This window comes from Scomber japonicus, chromosome 21 (assembly GCF_027409825.1).
Source record: "Scomber japonicus isolate fScoJap1 chromosome 21, fScoJap1.pri, whole genome shotgun sequence".
Lineage (NCBI taxonomy): Eukaryota > Metazoa > Chordata > Actinopteri > Scombriformes > Scombridae > Scomber > Scomber japonicus.
In genome coordinates, this window is record NC_070598.1 from 12,419,533 (window position 1) to 12,436,370 (window position 16,838).

Here is a 16,838-nt window from a genome sequence, read left to right on the forward strand (position 1 = left end):
ATTACAAGTAATCATGTGACTCTTGGGAGAGTAATCAGATGCAGAAATTCACGTTTGCCACGGGTTGCACACAGGGGACAGGTGGCCAGGGATTACTTCAACTAACTGCCCATTAGTTGAGTATACTTAAAAATCCTCTGCAACATTGCCTTACTTTTTAATCAATTAAAGATGTACACAAGTTTTGTTGTGAAAGACTCAATAGTAAAAGATGTCTGCAAACAAATTATTATGATTAAAAAATGATTTATAAGAACAATTAATAAACATTTGCTTCAGTTCCTCAATAAAAAGGGCAATGCTTCCTGTTGTTGGACTTGAGTGGACCGCTCCGTCTTCTTCAACTAAGTTCAAGTCCCTTGACACATATTTCCTCCTGTTCTGTATCCTACATAACACGAGCATATGGGAAGTATAATAAGTAAAGAGAGTACAATAAGCATTCATTAAGGTTTTCAATTTTTTCCTCCCATTCTGTAACAATACAATTTCAAACAGGTCTAAATACTTCCTGAATGCACTGTACATCAGCCCTAAAAAATTTAAAAGACATTCATGGTGCCCAGAGAATGAATCCTTATAACTTTGGTGATACCCTGATTTCACCTCTAGCACCTCCATGAGGTCCACCTATGTGGTTTTGGATAAAATGTCTCAGCAACTGTTAAATGGAAAAAAATGGTAAAGATTTGTGTTCCCCTCAGGATGAATTATAATAACTTTTGGTGATCTCCTGACTTTTCATATCATGCCATCATTAGATCAAACTTAAAAATGTTCCAATACTTTGGATTACGATCATACGTCTACAAAAAAAAACAACATTCCCATCAGCCTCAGTTGTACTTTGAGTTCATATATAAGCTTATTTGCATACTAACATGATGAACATTGTGAACATTGTACCTACAACACATCAGCATGATAGCCTACTAATGTGACCATTTAGATGAAAGCATCACTCTAGCTGCTGGCATGGCTGTAGACCCTTAATTTTGTTGTTTGACCAATTGACCATGCAGTTTAATGTAGACATCAATAAACCCAATATTCAATAGGGACAAAACACTACCAGTTTCAGTGCAATATCTGTAATCCAATATTTACCCTCTCCTTTTTCCTTCACAGAAGCTGCCTGGCTCCTGGCCAAAATATGGGATGGGATTTGCACAAGATTGAGATACTGCCTCGCTCAAGAGTGTTCGAGTTAGTAGATTGAACCTTCACCTGCATGAAAATAAGGAGGATTTATACAGTGCAGAAAAGAGTAATGAAGCATGATAACCAGAAAAGGCTTGCACACAGCATACAAACAGAATGAGACTGCAGACATATTCTGCACACTTCTAGAAAAAGAGAACTGCTTTTACTGGTTTCATGTCACATCCCTATAATATATACATATGACACCAGGGCAGAGAATCATGAGATATGTTAACTAATAAGACTTTATGAGTAAGGACATTAATGAGTTATGACCTTCTCTCAGTATTTCAACAGAGAACTTCAACTTATGATGCACAGAGTCATAGCCCTGGTAAAATATTCACTTGGGGCATTCCACAGAGGGAGAAGGTCCCCACTGATTTAGAACACTGTCAGCTGATGATTTATGTATGTATAAATGAATCCTGAAATACATCAGGGAGGTAATAAGGCATTGACCTCCTGTTTAGCCAGCAATCATTTATAGTCAGCCTAGTGGCGAGAATCACGGCTGCTCGTCGCTGGCGGTCAAGGGTTACCATGGGGACAGAGCAGAGGGTCAGGAGCTACCGAGGCAGTCGTTGCTGTGTCAGTTTTTTAATGTCCTGATCACTTCTGATTGGTTTAAATGAAGGAGGAGAGTTTGTAAGGTGAGCTGTCAGTACGGGTTGGTTCAGGATGCGCTGTGGTTACTGTGACACCTTGTCGAATCAATGATTTAAGCTCCCAACGCATCACGGACACTTGCTTCTCAAAGTGACAAATGCTGGCACTTTCTCACTCCTGTAAAGGTTTTGGATGCTCTGCCCTGACATCACAATCACTCACTGATAAAACCTCACTCTGGCCATCATTTCCTCCATGATAACACCAGCTGCACCTCACATCACTGGTTTTATGAGATTTTGTTGTTTTGGGAGAGCAGTAGAGCTCATTCATTTTTCATTTTGTGCTGCCTGCCACAACAGCAGATAACAAATCCGGCTGCCATGTGAAGTGTAAGATAAATGCGACAGGCACTACTCACACTGCAAACTTGTCCAGAAGATTGGAGAGACAGAAAAGAAACTTGCCTGCCAGCCTGAATAGCAATCTGTATAATTGGTTGAAATGAGCTATGAGGGCCCACCTGCTGACAGTGCCATTCAGACCTCTTTTACATGGAAATTGTGTCCAATGTAACTCTGTTCAGCAAAGAAAGAGGCTCACAGAGGAGTGTGTACATCAGCTTCAGCCCGGGTCTCAAAAATGTAAAACTCTGGGATGGAAATTACCTCTTGTACATTATCAGCCAAAGACTAATCAACAGTAAACCTGCAATGCAGAATTTTTACATATAAATGAAGGTCCGTTATATTTAAATGAATTTGCACAATGCTGATCAGGCCTATCACTGCCAGATACATTTATCTTTATTGAAGGTTTTTAAGAATCTGCTGTCTGTGGCAAAATTCCTATGCTGGGCAGATGAAAGCATATGGTGCACCAGAGACTTCTGCCAGCCAAGCTGTTAACTTCCTGTTAGCCTTCTGCTAACTTGAATGGGGATAAAATAATCAAATTGACTCATCTAGACTTTCCAAATGTTATTGGACCAAATAGATCAAATTCTGATTGGTTGTGTGATACTCATGCCAATTTATCTACCAATTTACAGCCTAACAGCAGACAAGGAGACTACTGTGGAGCCTTTGATGTAAGCGCATCAACAGTATTTGTGTAATTACTCCCACTGCAAGAAGGCGGAGACAAAAATCCCACAATGAAGCTGTAAGTGGTATTTTAGACACATTTTCTTTATCATATAATCTCTAAATGTATCCAGCAAAGAAAGTACTTAATGGAACTTAATCCACACAATAACTGTGTACAACTTTGAGAAAATAGGTATTAGTGTGCATTCTTGCAAAACTTCTATAAAAGCATTGTTATTCAGTCTGTTTGTAGTTGGTGACTCTGCCAATTTAAATGTGCATTATTTAACATTTTCATATGAACAATCAGTCAAATTACTTCTTGTTCTGTGATAGAGATCGCTCAGTTATCACATCAAGTGTCCAGTTCTCTTCAGCTGTATGACACATTTTATCATCTTTCAGCTCATTGTTTTGGTTTTACAGCAGTTTAACGGCTCTCATTTGCACTCTTTTCAGTGAACACCCTCTAAAAACCCAGCCCAGCAGTCAAAGTTAGCAGCTGGTGAACATAATGTGGATCATTTAGCAGCTAAAGAGCCAGATATTTCCCCCAGGAGACCAAAACAGAGCTTAAAGATGACTGAATATTGGACTTCCTCACATAGCTTGAAACACACAGCCAAAATGAATGCTGATGTTACTCCATGTCTGTTGTGTGTTGTCACCAAAGACTGCATATGGTGTAATTAGGTCAATGTTGTTTTCACAGCTTGTTCTGCTGCCCACTACGAGTATTGTGGAAATTCTCTGTGCTGAAGCTGTAATACATCAAGTAATATTATGTACTACTATTGCTAATTTAATTGGTATCCTGTGTTGCACTGCCAGTTTAACTACAGCTGATCAAAGTCAACTCTAAATATTACAGACAGAAGCCACACCTGCCAGTGTAGTGTGGCACATTCATTTAAAAAGCTCCAACAGACCTCTGGCTTTGGGGATTTTCTTGACTCTGTATGATTGGCAAAATGTATGGGAATTAGCTGGAAGGAACACACTCACCTGTAGGGAAGAGAAAAGGGAAGCTGTATGTATAGTTTTAATATATTGTAAGAAAATAAGGCCTTGAGTGGATCTGTTCATGTGAATCTGAATCAAATTTGCTGTATCCTTTCCACTCTAATATCCTTCAAATATCTTTAATTGTCTCCCATCCTCATTTTTCATCTAACACATCCTGGCAACGAACTAATAAGCTGTGTGATGTTGTAACTGCCCCTCCTCCTCTGCTATATGCTTAGTTACATTCTATATCATTGGGCTGTATCTCAGCATTATTGCAATCATCTATGTACCTCTTCTTACTGTTGAAGGTCACAAGCTTTGTAAATATATGTCAGAATGAATAATTGGCTGGAGTCTGAAATTTGAGATTTGAGACTTAAGAGCAATTTCACATAACAGTCATATTAGCAACAACTTCAAAAGGGTCCAAATTATTGCAATAACCAGACTGAAATCTTGTCAAACCTCAGCATATTTATTCACAGTAGACCGACTAAGCTTTTTAATTAAACACTTTTTCAGATATATATTCACACAAGGAAGCTTTGTTTTTGTTTGATGCTGAGCACCTCCACTGAAATGGTGTCTGAATAAAATATCAATAGCAGTTATCTGAGGAAAGGAGGACAGTATGCATTTACCACCCAGTCTATTTTTACTACAGCTAATCTAGGGGATTGACTTTACAACCTTCTCCACACTCCACACTCCACACTCCATCCACTGCCGTCTCATTAAACCTTAAAATAAACAGTCTAGAGGTCACTTCTTCTTTTAGGTTTCACCCATTTTCCCCACAGGTATTAATAAAGTTCCATCTTTTCATCTTTCCCAACCAATTTCATGGCTATGTTTCTTAGGTGTTTACGCATAGTTGCCCACCCACCAACCTATTTCTTCATAATGCTCCATGTGGTTAAGCTAACCCACAAGAACAACAAAAATCCTCATTGCTGTTCCATAAATCTGTCACACTCTCCTTTCTCTAAATCTGTCCTGTCCCCCACACACAGCTGCACGGTCTGGCAGTCAATTATATCCCCTCACCTTCAAAAAGCCTCCCTCCATCGCTGTATGAGAGTCAGTAGAGACCTGTATCTGTATCTTGATTTTTATCCTTTCTCAGCAACGGGAACAGTGGAGCTGTCAGCTCAAACCTTCAGTTCACCTCTCCAAAGCCCACGAGACAAAAACCGCCACATCTGCATGTGGAGAGCAGCGTGGACATGTTTAATGGGAAGCTCCTTCTCCTCATGTGTGAACAGCTCATCCTATTAGAGGAATTCAACTGAAGCACTAAAAATATTTATAGAGAACATGAACAAATGGCAAAAACTTGATGATTAGATCAATAAAGTATGAGATGTCAAAGTTTAAGGAAATCTTGTTATACACATGAATTTTTAATGAATAACAGCAGAGTATTTTGTTGATTTCTTCCCTGTAATTGGTCACTCGAGTTGGTTCTCCCTCTGGTCTATGCTGCTATGTCAGTGAGTCCAGAAGACATTAGTCACAAAGGGATTCAGTTATTGTCAATAGTCCACCACCATCCATCGTCACATTTCTTTCTTTATGCAAATTGCTCTCGACCTCTAATCCAGCTCCTTTCCTTCTTCTGCCACCTAACTCTGATCCATCTCCTGACTCAACATCAAAGGATTGTCTTTATCTGCTCTGTTCTCTTTTCATCCTTTGCACTTAGCTGTGCTTGAGACGGATGACTTTGGTAACATATATAGAGACTCAAGAAAAGTCTCAAGGACTCTGCAGTTTAACAGTTGATACTGTGACTGGACTGGGAAGAGCAAGATAGCACTTCGATTGCCTCTGGTCAGGCTAGTCCAGCGATCCTTGAGAAGAGGAGGAGCCCTTCCCCCCTTCTCCCCCCAGAACAATCCTTGCCTATCACTGATTCATCCGGCTTATAACTTTGTTTTTATCTGCTCATCTCTCTCCCCGAGTACCCGTCTCTTGAGGAGGTCCAGTTTATCGTTGGCCAGAGCTTCTCTCAGGGCGCCGAAGAAACCGTGATAGTGGGCTATGTTGTGGATCATGAGCAGGACTCCAGCCAGCAGCTCATTGGTCACCAGCAGGTGGTGCAGGTACGCCCTCTGGTGGTTCTTACAGCAATAGCAGCCACACCCCTCCACCAGGGGCCTGAAGTCATCTTGGTATCTGGACAGAAGTTCAAAGAAAGTTAAAAACAGACGCACTAAATGTAAATTGAGTGTCCAACAAACAAAAGCAAAGACTCTGCAAGCACTGCTGCTTGTCAAACATTTTAGGGTTTTACTATAGCTGCAACAAACCTCTTGTCTTTGAGATTGATCTCAAAGGATGTCATCTGTGTTTGATCATCAATAACATGATCTCCATTCTGTTGCGTCTCCCCTGCTGTGTCCGTGTCTTTGTGCAGCTCCAGCACTGCCAAAAAAATACATGCATCACATTAATCTCAGAACACCCCGAACTACACTCACCATAATTTCATCCTCAAGCAGAAAATAAGTACCTATATATAGAATCACTGCACCCCATCAGCAAAAATAAAACACTAACATATATTGTAGTTTGACCCCTATTAAACACTGCTGTGTCCTATATTGCCTTTTCCCATTATAATATAATTACTTTCTAGTGATCTTCTGACTACCAGCGCCTGTTTTACACAGATGAATGTTCACTGCACAGTGACTTTACTTAATGAGAGTGGAGAAAAGTAACTAGAGCAGATGAAGAGCTGTCATACACTTTCATTAAGAAAATTGTTATTAATCACAGGAGGGCACAAAAACTATCCAACTGGTTACAGACAAGTGGGATGTAAGAGAAGGAGGAGGGGGAAAGATTAGTTGTACCAGTTATTTCATATGCATGGGAAGAGTGGGGATTCCTAAAATGTATATATTGGAAAAACTACATCTGAAATTCTGGAAAATGTCAATCTGTAATGACATAGCCTATGGGGAGGTGCTAAGATATCTAATATATGTTGCTTTAAAAAATAATTATTGGCTTTTGTTAGAGGCAGCTAGAGAGAAAAGCTCTTGCTTAGTTTGTATAGCTGTGGTGTATATGTGTCACCGTGGATTTTGCAGGTTAAGCAGATCCTAATTGACTGAGGTTTGTTTTATATCTGACTCACAGAAAAAAAGGTGACAACATCAGCTGGTTGAAAGTAACTGCTGAGGTTTAAAAATCAGTTCATATACAGACAGAAGTGGCAAAGCAAGCTCTAAAGTATGTCAGCACTGTTCTTTGTGTAGAATCAACCCAAAGTTAAAGACACAGTAGTTGTAATTTCAGGTTTTGCAACGCCAAAATCTCTGAGGTCACTGTAATAGGAGTGGCTGGGAATCATCGTTTCTGAGACCATGTGTGGACAACTGTCTGGTATCATATTTTGTTTCAATGTAAACATCTCTCTACATTTATCATAATATATATTTATTTATTAAAGTTGCATAAGCTAAAAGGGACATGTGCATTAGGTGCCCTCTTGAAGAATGTTCTATCTATCTCTCTGGAAGTAATTTATGTTGCACTTCCTTCCTTCAAGGTGCCATTATGGTGTTATTTTTATACTGTATATTCTGTTTGTACTCTGTATGATCATGTAACCATGGCGAAATCAGAAATCAGAAACCGGCAGGAAATGGTCCATGGCGCATGTATGTGCTTAAAAGGGAACAATACAGCAAAATGGGTTTAATGGAAACTGTGAAACAGATGAAGCAGCAGGGAGCAACAATAAACAAACCAGGAAACGAAAATTATTATGGAGCTTACGCATGAGGAATAAAGAGAATAAAATGAGACTTGGGAAAGGATAATAATATGCACAAAAAAAATGGAGAAATAAGCTGTGCTGATGAGTAGTTCGCAGACAAAGTAAAGTAGGGGGAGAAAAGAAAGATTGGATGATGAAAAGAGGAAGTTCTGAAGATGAAGAAAGGGAGATGGAAAAGGAGGAAAAGTTTGCAAGGGTGAGATGGAAGGAAGGAAGAGGTTGAATAAGCATATGGCCTGCTGTGTCAAAAAGGCCCCTAACTGAGAAGCTGGGGTGTTGACATCCCCCCATCTTCCCCCATATGGGGTCTTGTAATTGGCTGAGAGGGGAACTCGAATTTCTCTTCAGATTTGACACTATCTCACCATCTCACCATCTCACCATCACACCTCTGCTGAACTCCATTAAGCTCCATGTGCCGAATCAATTAGTACTGTCTGACACCAGATGCTGCTGGACACCAAACTTCACTCTGTCAGACGAGTTTCACCAAACTTTTTAATGAAGCATAAAGTCTGCCATGGGCCAACTTGTTTCCCCTACAGCTCTTGTCATAACACTCCTTCAGCTTTTCACTTGGGACAACAATCAGAACCACTGGCCAGGACTTAATTGTTACCCTACTGTAGCGGCAATGACATACGACATTGATTTCTTTTCACCAGCCGAATTTCTTTCTACCCAATTATTTTAACTGACCTAAGGCTACAAAAAGCACACTGTTAGATCTATCTCCGATTTTAATTCCCATCTGCTGGGCAACATGACCACAACAGACCCACACTTTCTGCCCATTTATTATGTGATAATAGGCTCAAACAACAGGCTGAGCCTCAACAAACTGAAAATAGATCAGGGGCAGCTCATTCACTACAGACACTCTGCAAAGTCACGCTGATCTGATTTAACTCTGGTTAAAGATGGTGTAATTAGAGAAAATTCCCTGAGTAGCCTCCCAACTGTGAGATGCCCATTTACATTTGTACAAGAATCGAGAACATTACCATAACTCATTTTCTAACTCATCTCCTATAGAAATTAACATAAGCCTATCGGGCTCATTATTAAGCATATTTTATCATCAGCTCAACTAGTTATCAACTAATAACATCAAAGTGGTGCCCCATTTTTAATATTCTCTGTACATGGCATGTCAGTGTATTTACAGTAAGGAACATAACAATCAGAGTATTTTTAGGTTTCATTATAATCTTCCACCAGATGCTTCCAGACTTCCAGCCCAAAATCCCAAATTAGACAGTGACATGTCAGTTTGCTCTAGGCACGCAAGCATTTTAAGACAATTGAAGGTGTTTTCTACCGTTTTGGGGGGTTAATTGAATTCATCACACTTTTTTTTTTTTTTTTTTAAGAAAAACTAATTCAATGGCTTTGGGCAAGGTTGCATTACCTGGGGAGGTCAGCCGGTTTGACAAAAGCAGAACTGTGAAAAGACGAGATGCAAGTTCTGCCAAATTCCAACATGTCTCTAAAATCCCCTTTGACCCCCTTTTTTTAAATTCTGAAACAAACCACTGTGTGCTTTGATTTAAATGCTACATGTGGTAGTTACACTGCCTGAGAAGAAAAGAAAGTGCATGACATGAAAGTGAATGGGGGTCGATGCAATGGGAATTTTCGCGCAGCTGAAAGTTAACAAGCTTGATCTGCATCTATAATATATACTTTACATGTTACAACATCCAGATGAGGCTGGAGAGTAAAAGAAAGAGATTGAGAAGAAAATCATTAAAAAATAAAGTATGCTGTTTTATTAATGGAATTTGGTGCTGAGGGACCACATATCTAAATTAGTAGGTCAATACCTGCCAACTGCCAATTAAGTTAAAGAAACCCCTTTTTATTCACATTTTTTCTGCAATATTAATTTGACTTCTAAATGATGTAACTTGAGATAAAAAACAAAAAACAAAACCACTGTTCAGAAAAGTTATTCACCACACCTGCAGGGGGTGCTCTACCTGCGCGCTCTGGATCCGGGGAGATGTCAAAGCTGAAAGAAAGGGCGCAGCCTCGCTCCGTCACCTGGAAGGGGAAGAAACTCTCGAACAGGTCAACACCGGCCTCCACGCACCCCAGCACCTCATCAGGCTGCCCCACACCCTGCAGCAGTCTGAGAGTCACGCACAAACACAACAGATAGCCAAGCAAGAATTAAATTAGAAACTAAGTAAATCTAAATCCAATAAACAGTAATGCACCATGTGGAACATATTATAGCAAGAGAAGAGGCAGTCACAAACACCAGCAGCATTTAGAACAACATGAACACCCTTGTGTGTTTGTGTTTTCACTCTTACTGGACTTTCAGTAAGAGTGGTTCCCTCTAAGCCTCCGCCTGCAGGCACCAAGGTCAAGTCAAATTTAGCATTCGATGACTCGACTCCACTTACCAATAAGAAACTGCATCTCCTAACAGCCAGAACAACCAACAGAGACGGTGCCCTACTGTATTTGAGATTAGTTCACGTGTTAACTTGGTGAGGTTCGCGGGTAGCTCCTGGATACAGACTACCACTGCTCACAGTGGGGGTATGCCATATTGTATTGTTCAGAGTAATGTCAATAATAGCGAGAACAAACCAGAATCAAAAGAAGCGGCAAAGATGGAAGAAGAAGTGTATTTAATAGTGGCAGCGTGGATTGTGAAATAGATGCGGTTGTGCCAGGGGGATGGAGCGGGTCAAATTATTTTATAAATGCGGGACCCGCGGGTTGGAAAAAACCCTGACCTGCGCATCACTAGTCAGTAACATTTTTAACATGAAGAAGAAAAATTAATATCATGATAATGGCAATATTCCAACTTGTTGACGTTATGACCCCATACCGTTAGGTACAGCAACAACAAGCATGGCTGAAAACAAAAGGTAACATTTCTATCGGCTGCACAGTGGAGGACTTAGCTCTGAAAAGAGCGGCTCCAGTAGTGTGGAAATAGTTTGGTTACAGAAGATCAAATGTGCAACAAACCTAAGTGATATGTAACAACTGGAAGAAAACTTGTATCAACAAAAGGTGAACAACAAACTTATTTCACCACCTCCAGCAGCTGTTGTGTAAGAGGGGAGCCAAATTCCAGAAAAAAAAAAATCAATATTTAAGGGTCATATCAGCCACCACAAATTCACAGATCCACCGCCTGAGATCCTCCATTACCTTCAGGAGGAAAATAAAAAGGCTCTGAATCTCCACAGGCTGATTCAGATGAAGGAAATGTCAACTCTTCGGGGAAATTTGCCCTTGTAGTCAGACGATGAGGCTCTTTTTAGTGTCTGTATTGAATATTTAGAATAAACTCCACAGGATTCAAATATGGTAAAACTAGATTATCTTGTTATCAATGTTTCTGTTTTAACATTAGTTTTAAACTTCATTTTCTCTCCTATAGTTAAGTTCACTTTGTCAAGACAAAGGGGGAAAAAAATTCCCTTCCCTTTTCCCATTTTTGAAGAGTAGTACTGGTACAGTTTGTGTTAGTGATTTAAAAACGACCAAAGAGCTTCATCATGAGGTCATTTAGACTGACAGGGCAATTCTGGTGACCGTCATCCTGCATCATTTACATGTACATGGACATGTACATGGACCCCAGCGGGAAATTGGCACTTTACTTCACACTGAAAGTGTTCATTTAACTTGGACTAAAGATCTCATGAGGATAACAGATTCTAAGCATCAGTCAAGGCTGCAATGGGAGGGGTAAAGATGAAAAACAGGCTTTTTGATTCATATTTTAGCAATCAAAATCTGACTGACCAGGACAAATGATATGATCCTATTATCTGTTCCTATGATCAGCAGATGGATGTGTAGCTTCTGATTTCATGCAAAATCTACTATCAGAGAATCCTGCAGTTGGTCTGCTTTGCTTTCACACAACAAACAAACTGTAGTTGTTTAGTTTGCACGTCAGAGTTTGACTGAAAACTTTCACACCCACCCAAATTAACCAAACCAAATGGGCAAATACACCAGTTTGTTTAAATTGAACTAAACAAGTTAGGTGTGAAAGCACATTTTATGTCTGATAAATCATGCTCTTCTTGCTGACAATCATCTGACACACAAACAGTTGAAGCCATTCTTTAAACAAACATTTGGTTTACATCACTCTTCTCTCAAATCTGAATTGCTATTTTTAAATATATATGCTTGACATTGTGAATTATATAAAAATGACCACTGTGATTGAATTTACAGATGCCTGTTATAGTCAGCAATTATTGCAAAAACACAAACAGTAATGAATGGACAAAGATTAACTGACACTGGTAATATCCTTTAAGGTCCAGCTGAGATAATGACTACTGGCAGACTGTGGAGGGGTTGGTCGAGCTGCTAGATTTTCACTTGTAAGCAATCAAGCAGGGTAATTAATTAACTGAGCAGGATTGCACTACTGGACCTGGTCAGTCAATGAATCACACGGTTTTGCACACAGATGGCCACAACTGCACTGCTGCAGTTTATTACAAGAATAAATTACATAAAAAGTTTTTAAAAAAAGAAAAAGAAAAAGGCAGGCATCAATTGATTAATCTGTCATTAGTAAAAACTATTGAGAATCAGATTGTCAGTTTGCTTCATTAATATGCTGAGTTTCTTTGTTTTTCATTTCACACTATTTTATTCCGTCTTTCCATTTCTTTTTTTCATGAATAGTTAATGAAGTAGTGAAGTGAAAATAATCATTAGCTATGGCCCTGCGGGTCAACTTTCAGAGCATCTACAGGCTGCTCTTGCACTGGTGGATGAATCCAAGGCATGCTTTTGTGTTTCATCTCTCTCACTGATGTCAGGATAACGAATAGCAGAGTAATACAGACGCTGTTGTTGGTCCCCCACCCACGATTATTTCTATTGTTTGGTTGTAGTTGATGGAGTTTCTTTAGATAATACTTCTCAATTTAACGCTTGAAAAAAATGTATGAAGAATGGGGGTAAAAAAATGGAATCAATCATGTAACACACAACATTGAGCAGAGCAGAGCAGACCTGGGTTTGTCATCAGGCAGCTCTTTGGTCACAGCAGTGATGAGCTGGGTCCTCAGGGCCTGGTCCATAGAGCCTGTCTGGAGGCCATCCAGGCAGAATCCTGCCACAGGCCTCTTGGCAGTCTCCTTGGCTGAGCGTACCCTCTCTTCCAGGATGTCTCCTCCCTCCACCACCCCGAAGATCTCCACTCTCTCCAACTCCTGGCAGTGACAGACAGTTTGAGGAATAAACAACTGACAAAAAGAAACCACTGACAGCCAGAAAGAAGCAAGAAAAGTAAGAAGATGCTGAAACCAACAGAACATAGATGGTAAACAGATAAAAACAGGAAACTAAATATATCATATAATAAATAAATAATCAGTGTTGTGCACAGATCTGCCACTGATTTCTCCTTTCACTGAAACTATTAAAACCCTTATCATCACAAAGGCAAGCAATTAATAACTTCTGCAAAAAGCTTGATTTTCATTCCCACACACAGTGCATGACAAACTTTGCGGAGACAACATGCATCTTTCCTCGAGCAAAAAAACTAAAGGTTTTTTTTTTTTTGCCAGAGCCCATCTGTGTTTTGATGACTCGACATCAAGTTGACTGCGCATCACTGGAAGGAAAGACACGGTGGGGAGTGGAGCTCAAGCTCAGCAGAGCAATCAAGCAGCACAGTACAATGTCAAGAATTACCTGCAGCACACCGTCAGTTCTGTTTGGCTCTTTGCACATTGCTCTATACTTTACAGCCATAGTCCCGAGGGAAATTGGAATTGCAGCCAGGCAATAATATAAATAAAAGAGCACATAAATGCAGCATTTCGCAAAGACGTACAGATGGCAAAACACACATTTGAGGATATAAAAAACTGTTAAAAAGAGACAACTTGTAGATTGGTGAAAAGAGGAAGTAACAAAAAGCTCCCTGATGACAACTTCAAATATCCTCTTCATATCAATTCTTTTCTATCTCTTCTCTCTATCATGAAATGATATAGCTTTTCACTGCTTTTAAAAGAAAAGGGAAACAGGTGATTTAATTAGTCATGCCTCCTGATAATGTCTGCACCCACTGATAATGTATTCCTCCTAATCTCGTTGTGTTTTCAGCCGTACCACAGCTGCACAGTGGCCCTGTGACAACAAAACCACCAAACATCAATCACTGTCCTGCGTGCTTGTGTCGTGCATGACTGACTCACAGAAATAGACCCTATATAGTCTTCTATGTAGGATAGCAGTGGTGTGTGCATACTGACTGCAGGTTGTGTGTCTACCTGTGATTTTTGGTGGAGCAGCAAACACTCGTCTAAGTGGGCGAGAGTTCGATCCACCGACTTTCGAACCCTTTTACGCGAAGTGTTGGTCTGCCAGGTCTCTCCGTCTGCCATGCTCTGGTACCAGTCCGGCTGTATGGTCTTCTGGAGATCCATGAACTTTTCCACGGTTAGTTCTATTCTCCCGCCGCTACCCCACACTGACACCGTCTACCAACACCCCAGAGAGTACATTTTCATTTTAAAAGACATTTGTGATTTCATATTCATGGGCTCATCCTTTAATTCCTTCAAACTGATTGCTGAGGAGATACTTAAAATATTTCCTCTTTTGTTCCATTATACCTGGAAAAAATCCTGGATAAATCCTGGCTCCCTTACTTTTGGCTGAAAGTAAGATATATAAAAATACTGGAAAACTGGACCAAATATGTGTTGTTATAAGCTGTAATCCATTACAAATGTCTCTGAGAGACCCTGCTTCTGTTTAAGTTCTGCTCTTTTTGCTTGAAAACATCAATTTAAAAGGTTTAAGAAATTAGAAATAATAGAAATAATAGCGTTTCCCATGCTACAATATTAATTGGCTGATTCTCTCTTTGAATATAAAGATTGATTGATTGATGATCGATTGATTGATTGAAATAGAAGCCTGATCTCACCTTGTAAGTAGTATGACCTGTCGGGAATGAGGCCGCAGGGTCGTGAAGTGAGCAGTACAACACTGTATCATGAAGACCTGCACAAGGCAAAACAGAAATCAAAGTGTGTATCACTCACAAACAACACCACCAGACAGAGGGATTACAGCCAGCAAAGGCCGAGCACGACTGAGGGAGACACTTCAGTAATACATGCTAATGTGGAAACTCTGATTCTGGAGACAGGGATGAGGTGTGGTCTTATCAGCACACCCAGCTGCAGCAGAAATTCAGAAGGTGACAAAACAAAAGGCCTAATAACAGCGAACACAGGTATCATTTCTAATTATCCAATCACGTCTTTCACCTTTTGGGATTTTAGAGACAATACTGTAGTAATCCCATACCAGTATACAACAAGTGACACTACAGTGATTGCATTTCTCATTTCTAATTTGGGTGCCTAAGGCAAGGTAAAGCTTGGTACTGCAGCTACTGTTTTAGAGCAAAGCCAAATGAGGTCACCCTTCTGTTCTCCATTTATATAAATATTACCAAGTAGAGAACTATGGTACTTTTTAGTCAGGCTCATGGAGCTAATTAGCTTTTCAATAATGAACTCGACATCCTGTATATTCAGAAGCATGCAAATTTGCACCAGTCTTTCCAATTTAGCTGGTGGAAATAATGTTAATGAACTCCAAGCTCTGCAGGGTAAATGTGTGCATTGTGCATGGGTGACATTTACATCAATCAACCCTTTACACCAGATAGGTTATTTGTGAAATGACTGAAGCAGAGGGTTAAATGAAAAGCACAGTGGAGCAGATGATAAGATTAATTTAAAAGAGATAAACCTCCTTCTGATTCTCACAGTTCTGTGTAAATAAATACAAATGCAGCCTGATATGAGTCCCCTATTCTCTCCAGACACATTTCCTATCACCTACTATTTACTGTCAATTCATACAAAATGCATCACAATGCAATTACTACAGATGCAACTTTTGTCAGAGGAGTCTTAACATAGCTCATGCTTGTCCCTTAAATGGAAGACAAGTGGCTACTTTTACATATTTACATATGTACTACATATTTACACACTGAACCTTTTTTCTGTAAATGTTGAGAAAAGTGGTTTTCAGTCAGAAAGAGGGGAGAAGTGCAGCTACATGCATTTACATTTCACAGTAGAGTTCAAAGGTTATAGATTTTTTAAATATGATATCCAGTCCATTGCTCCAATTATTGGGAATCAGTACTTACAACACTTTGAATTGCACATGTTTAATCGATTCCAACAATGTCACAGAAACAGGATCAAAAGTTTGGTGTCTGTGTTAGGCACCTGTATTGAAAGCTCCACTGCGTGAGTATGAATGCAGCCCGTAATTATTTCAGTTAGTTAAAAGCTGATGATGGATTACCTTTTAATCAATACTGAATACATTTGAATACATTGGAATAAGTGTAATCGTTATTTATATGTGCCCTCTCTCCTCTTCCCCTAATTACTCTGTAGAAGATAAAGGAGTCTTGAAGGAGGAGAGAGATAGTGTGATGCAGCTCACGGTACCTGAAAACTTCTTGAATCCATCCTTAAATTCCTCCAATACCTCCTGGTGCTCTGCTCTGGAGGGGAAGTTATGAAGATGTATGTTAGGTTTGAGACAGTGTGTGTGTGTGTGTGTGTGAGTGAGTGAGAGAGAGTATAGCTTACATATTGGACAAGGTGATCTGAGTGACAGAGGGGAGGGTGCTCAGGGTGTGCAGTGTGTCCTGGGTGAGGTGAGGGACTGTGCCACAGTGCGTGTACAGCAGGCACCCCGGGACCTCCAGGGAGTGCTGCCCCGTCCTGCCGAGCCCCGTCAGGACACCCAGCCGACCTGTGCCCTGAACCACCCGGAACAGCTCCAGTTTCATTCTGCCAGTCGCCATACAAGCAGACACAAAGCTCCCTTTCTTGAATGACTGTACGACAATTATCTCCACAGTAAACTCGGCTGGCTGTAACGTCAGCAGTAAAACAGCATGTGAATTAGCCACGCAGCTAACTCTCCACTCACGTGTTATGGCTTAATGCGACCTCTCGTCGATTTAAGGTGTTCACTGCTCTTAAATTACAGACTTTAAGAAAACAAACGCATCCACAGCAGTGCTTGTTTGAGTTATAAATGTTGTGTTTTTAATTTAAGAGCGTTTTTCT

General features: G+C 40.1%; 1 protein-coding gene across 2 annotated transcripts; it reads right to left on the bottom strand.

Annotated features, from left to right (window-relative positions):
- Positions 1-5,115: 5,115 nt before the first annotated feature.
- Positions 5,116-16,831, bottom strand: qtrt2 (queuine tRNA-ribosyltransferase accessory subunit 2). 2 transcript variants are annotated; one of them, XM_053342423.1, is made up of 8 exons: positions 16,353-16,831; positions 16,209-16,264; positions 14,654-14,730; positions 13,992-14,201; positions 12,721-12,920; positions 9,684-9,835; positions 6,221-6,335; positions 5,116-6,086 (listed from the first exon to the last, which is right to left on the bottom strand). In XM_053342423.1, the coding sequence occupies exons 1-8, from the start codon at positions 16,568-16,570 to the stop codon at positions 5,834-5,836; spliced, it is 1,281 nt and encodes a 426-aa protein (XP_053198398.1). In that variant the 5' UTR covers positions 16,571-16,831; the 3' UTR covers positions 5,116-5,833. The 2 variants fall into 2 exon arrangements, with proteins under 2 accessions (XP_053198398.1, XP_053198397.1); XM_053342422.1 differs by having other exon boundaries at positions 9,666-9,835.
- Between the last annotated feature and the right edge of the window lie 7 nt (positions 16,832-16,838).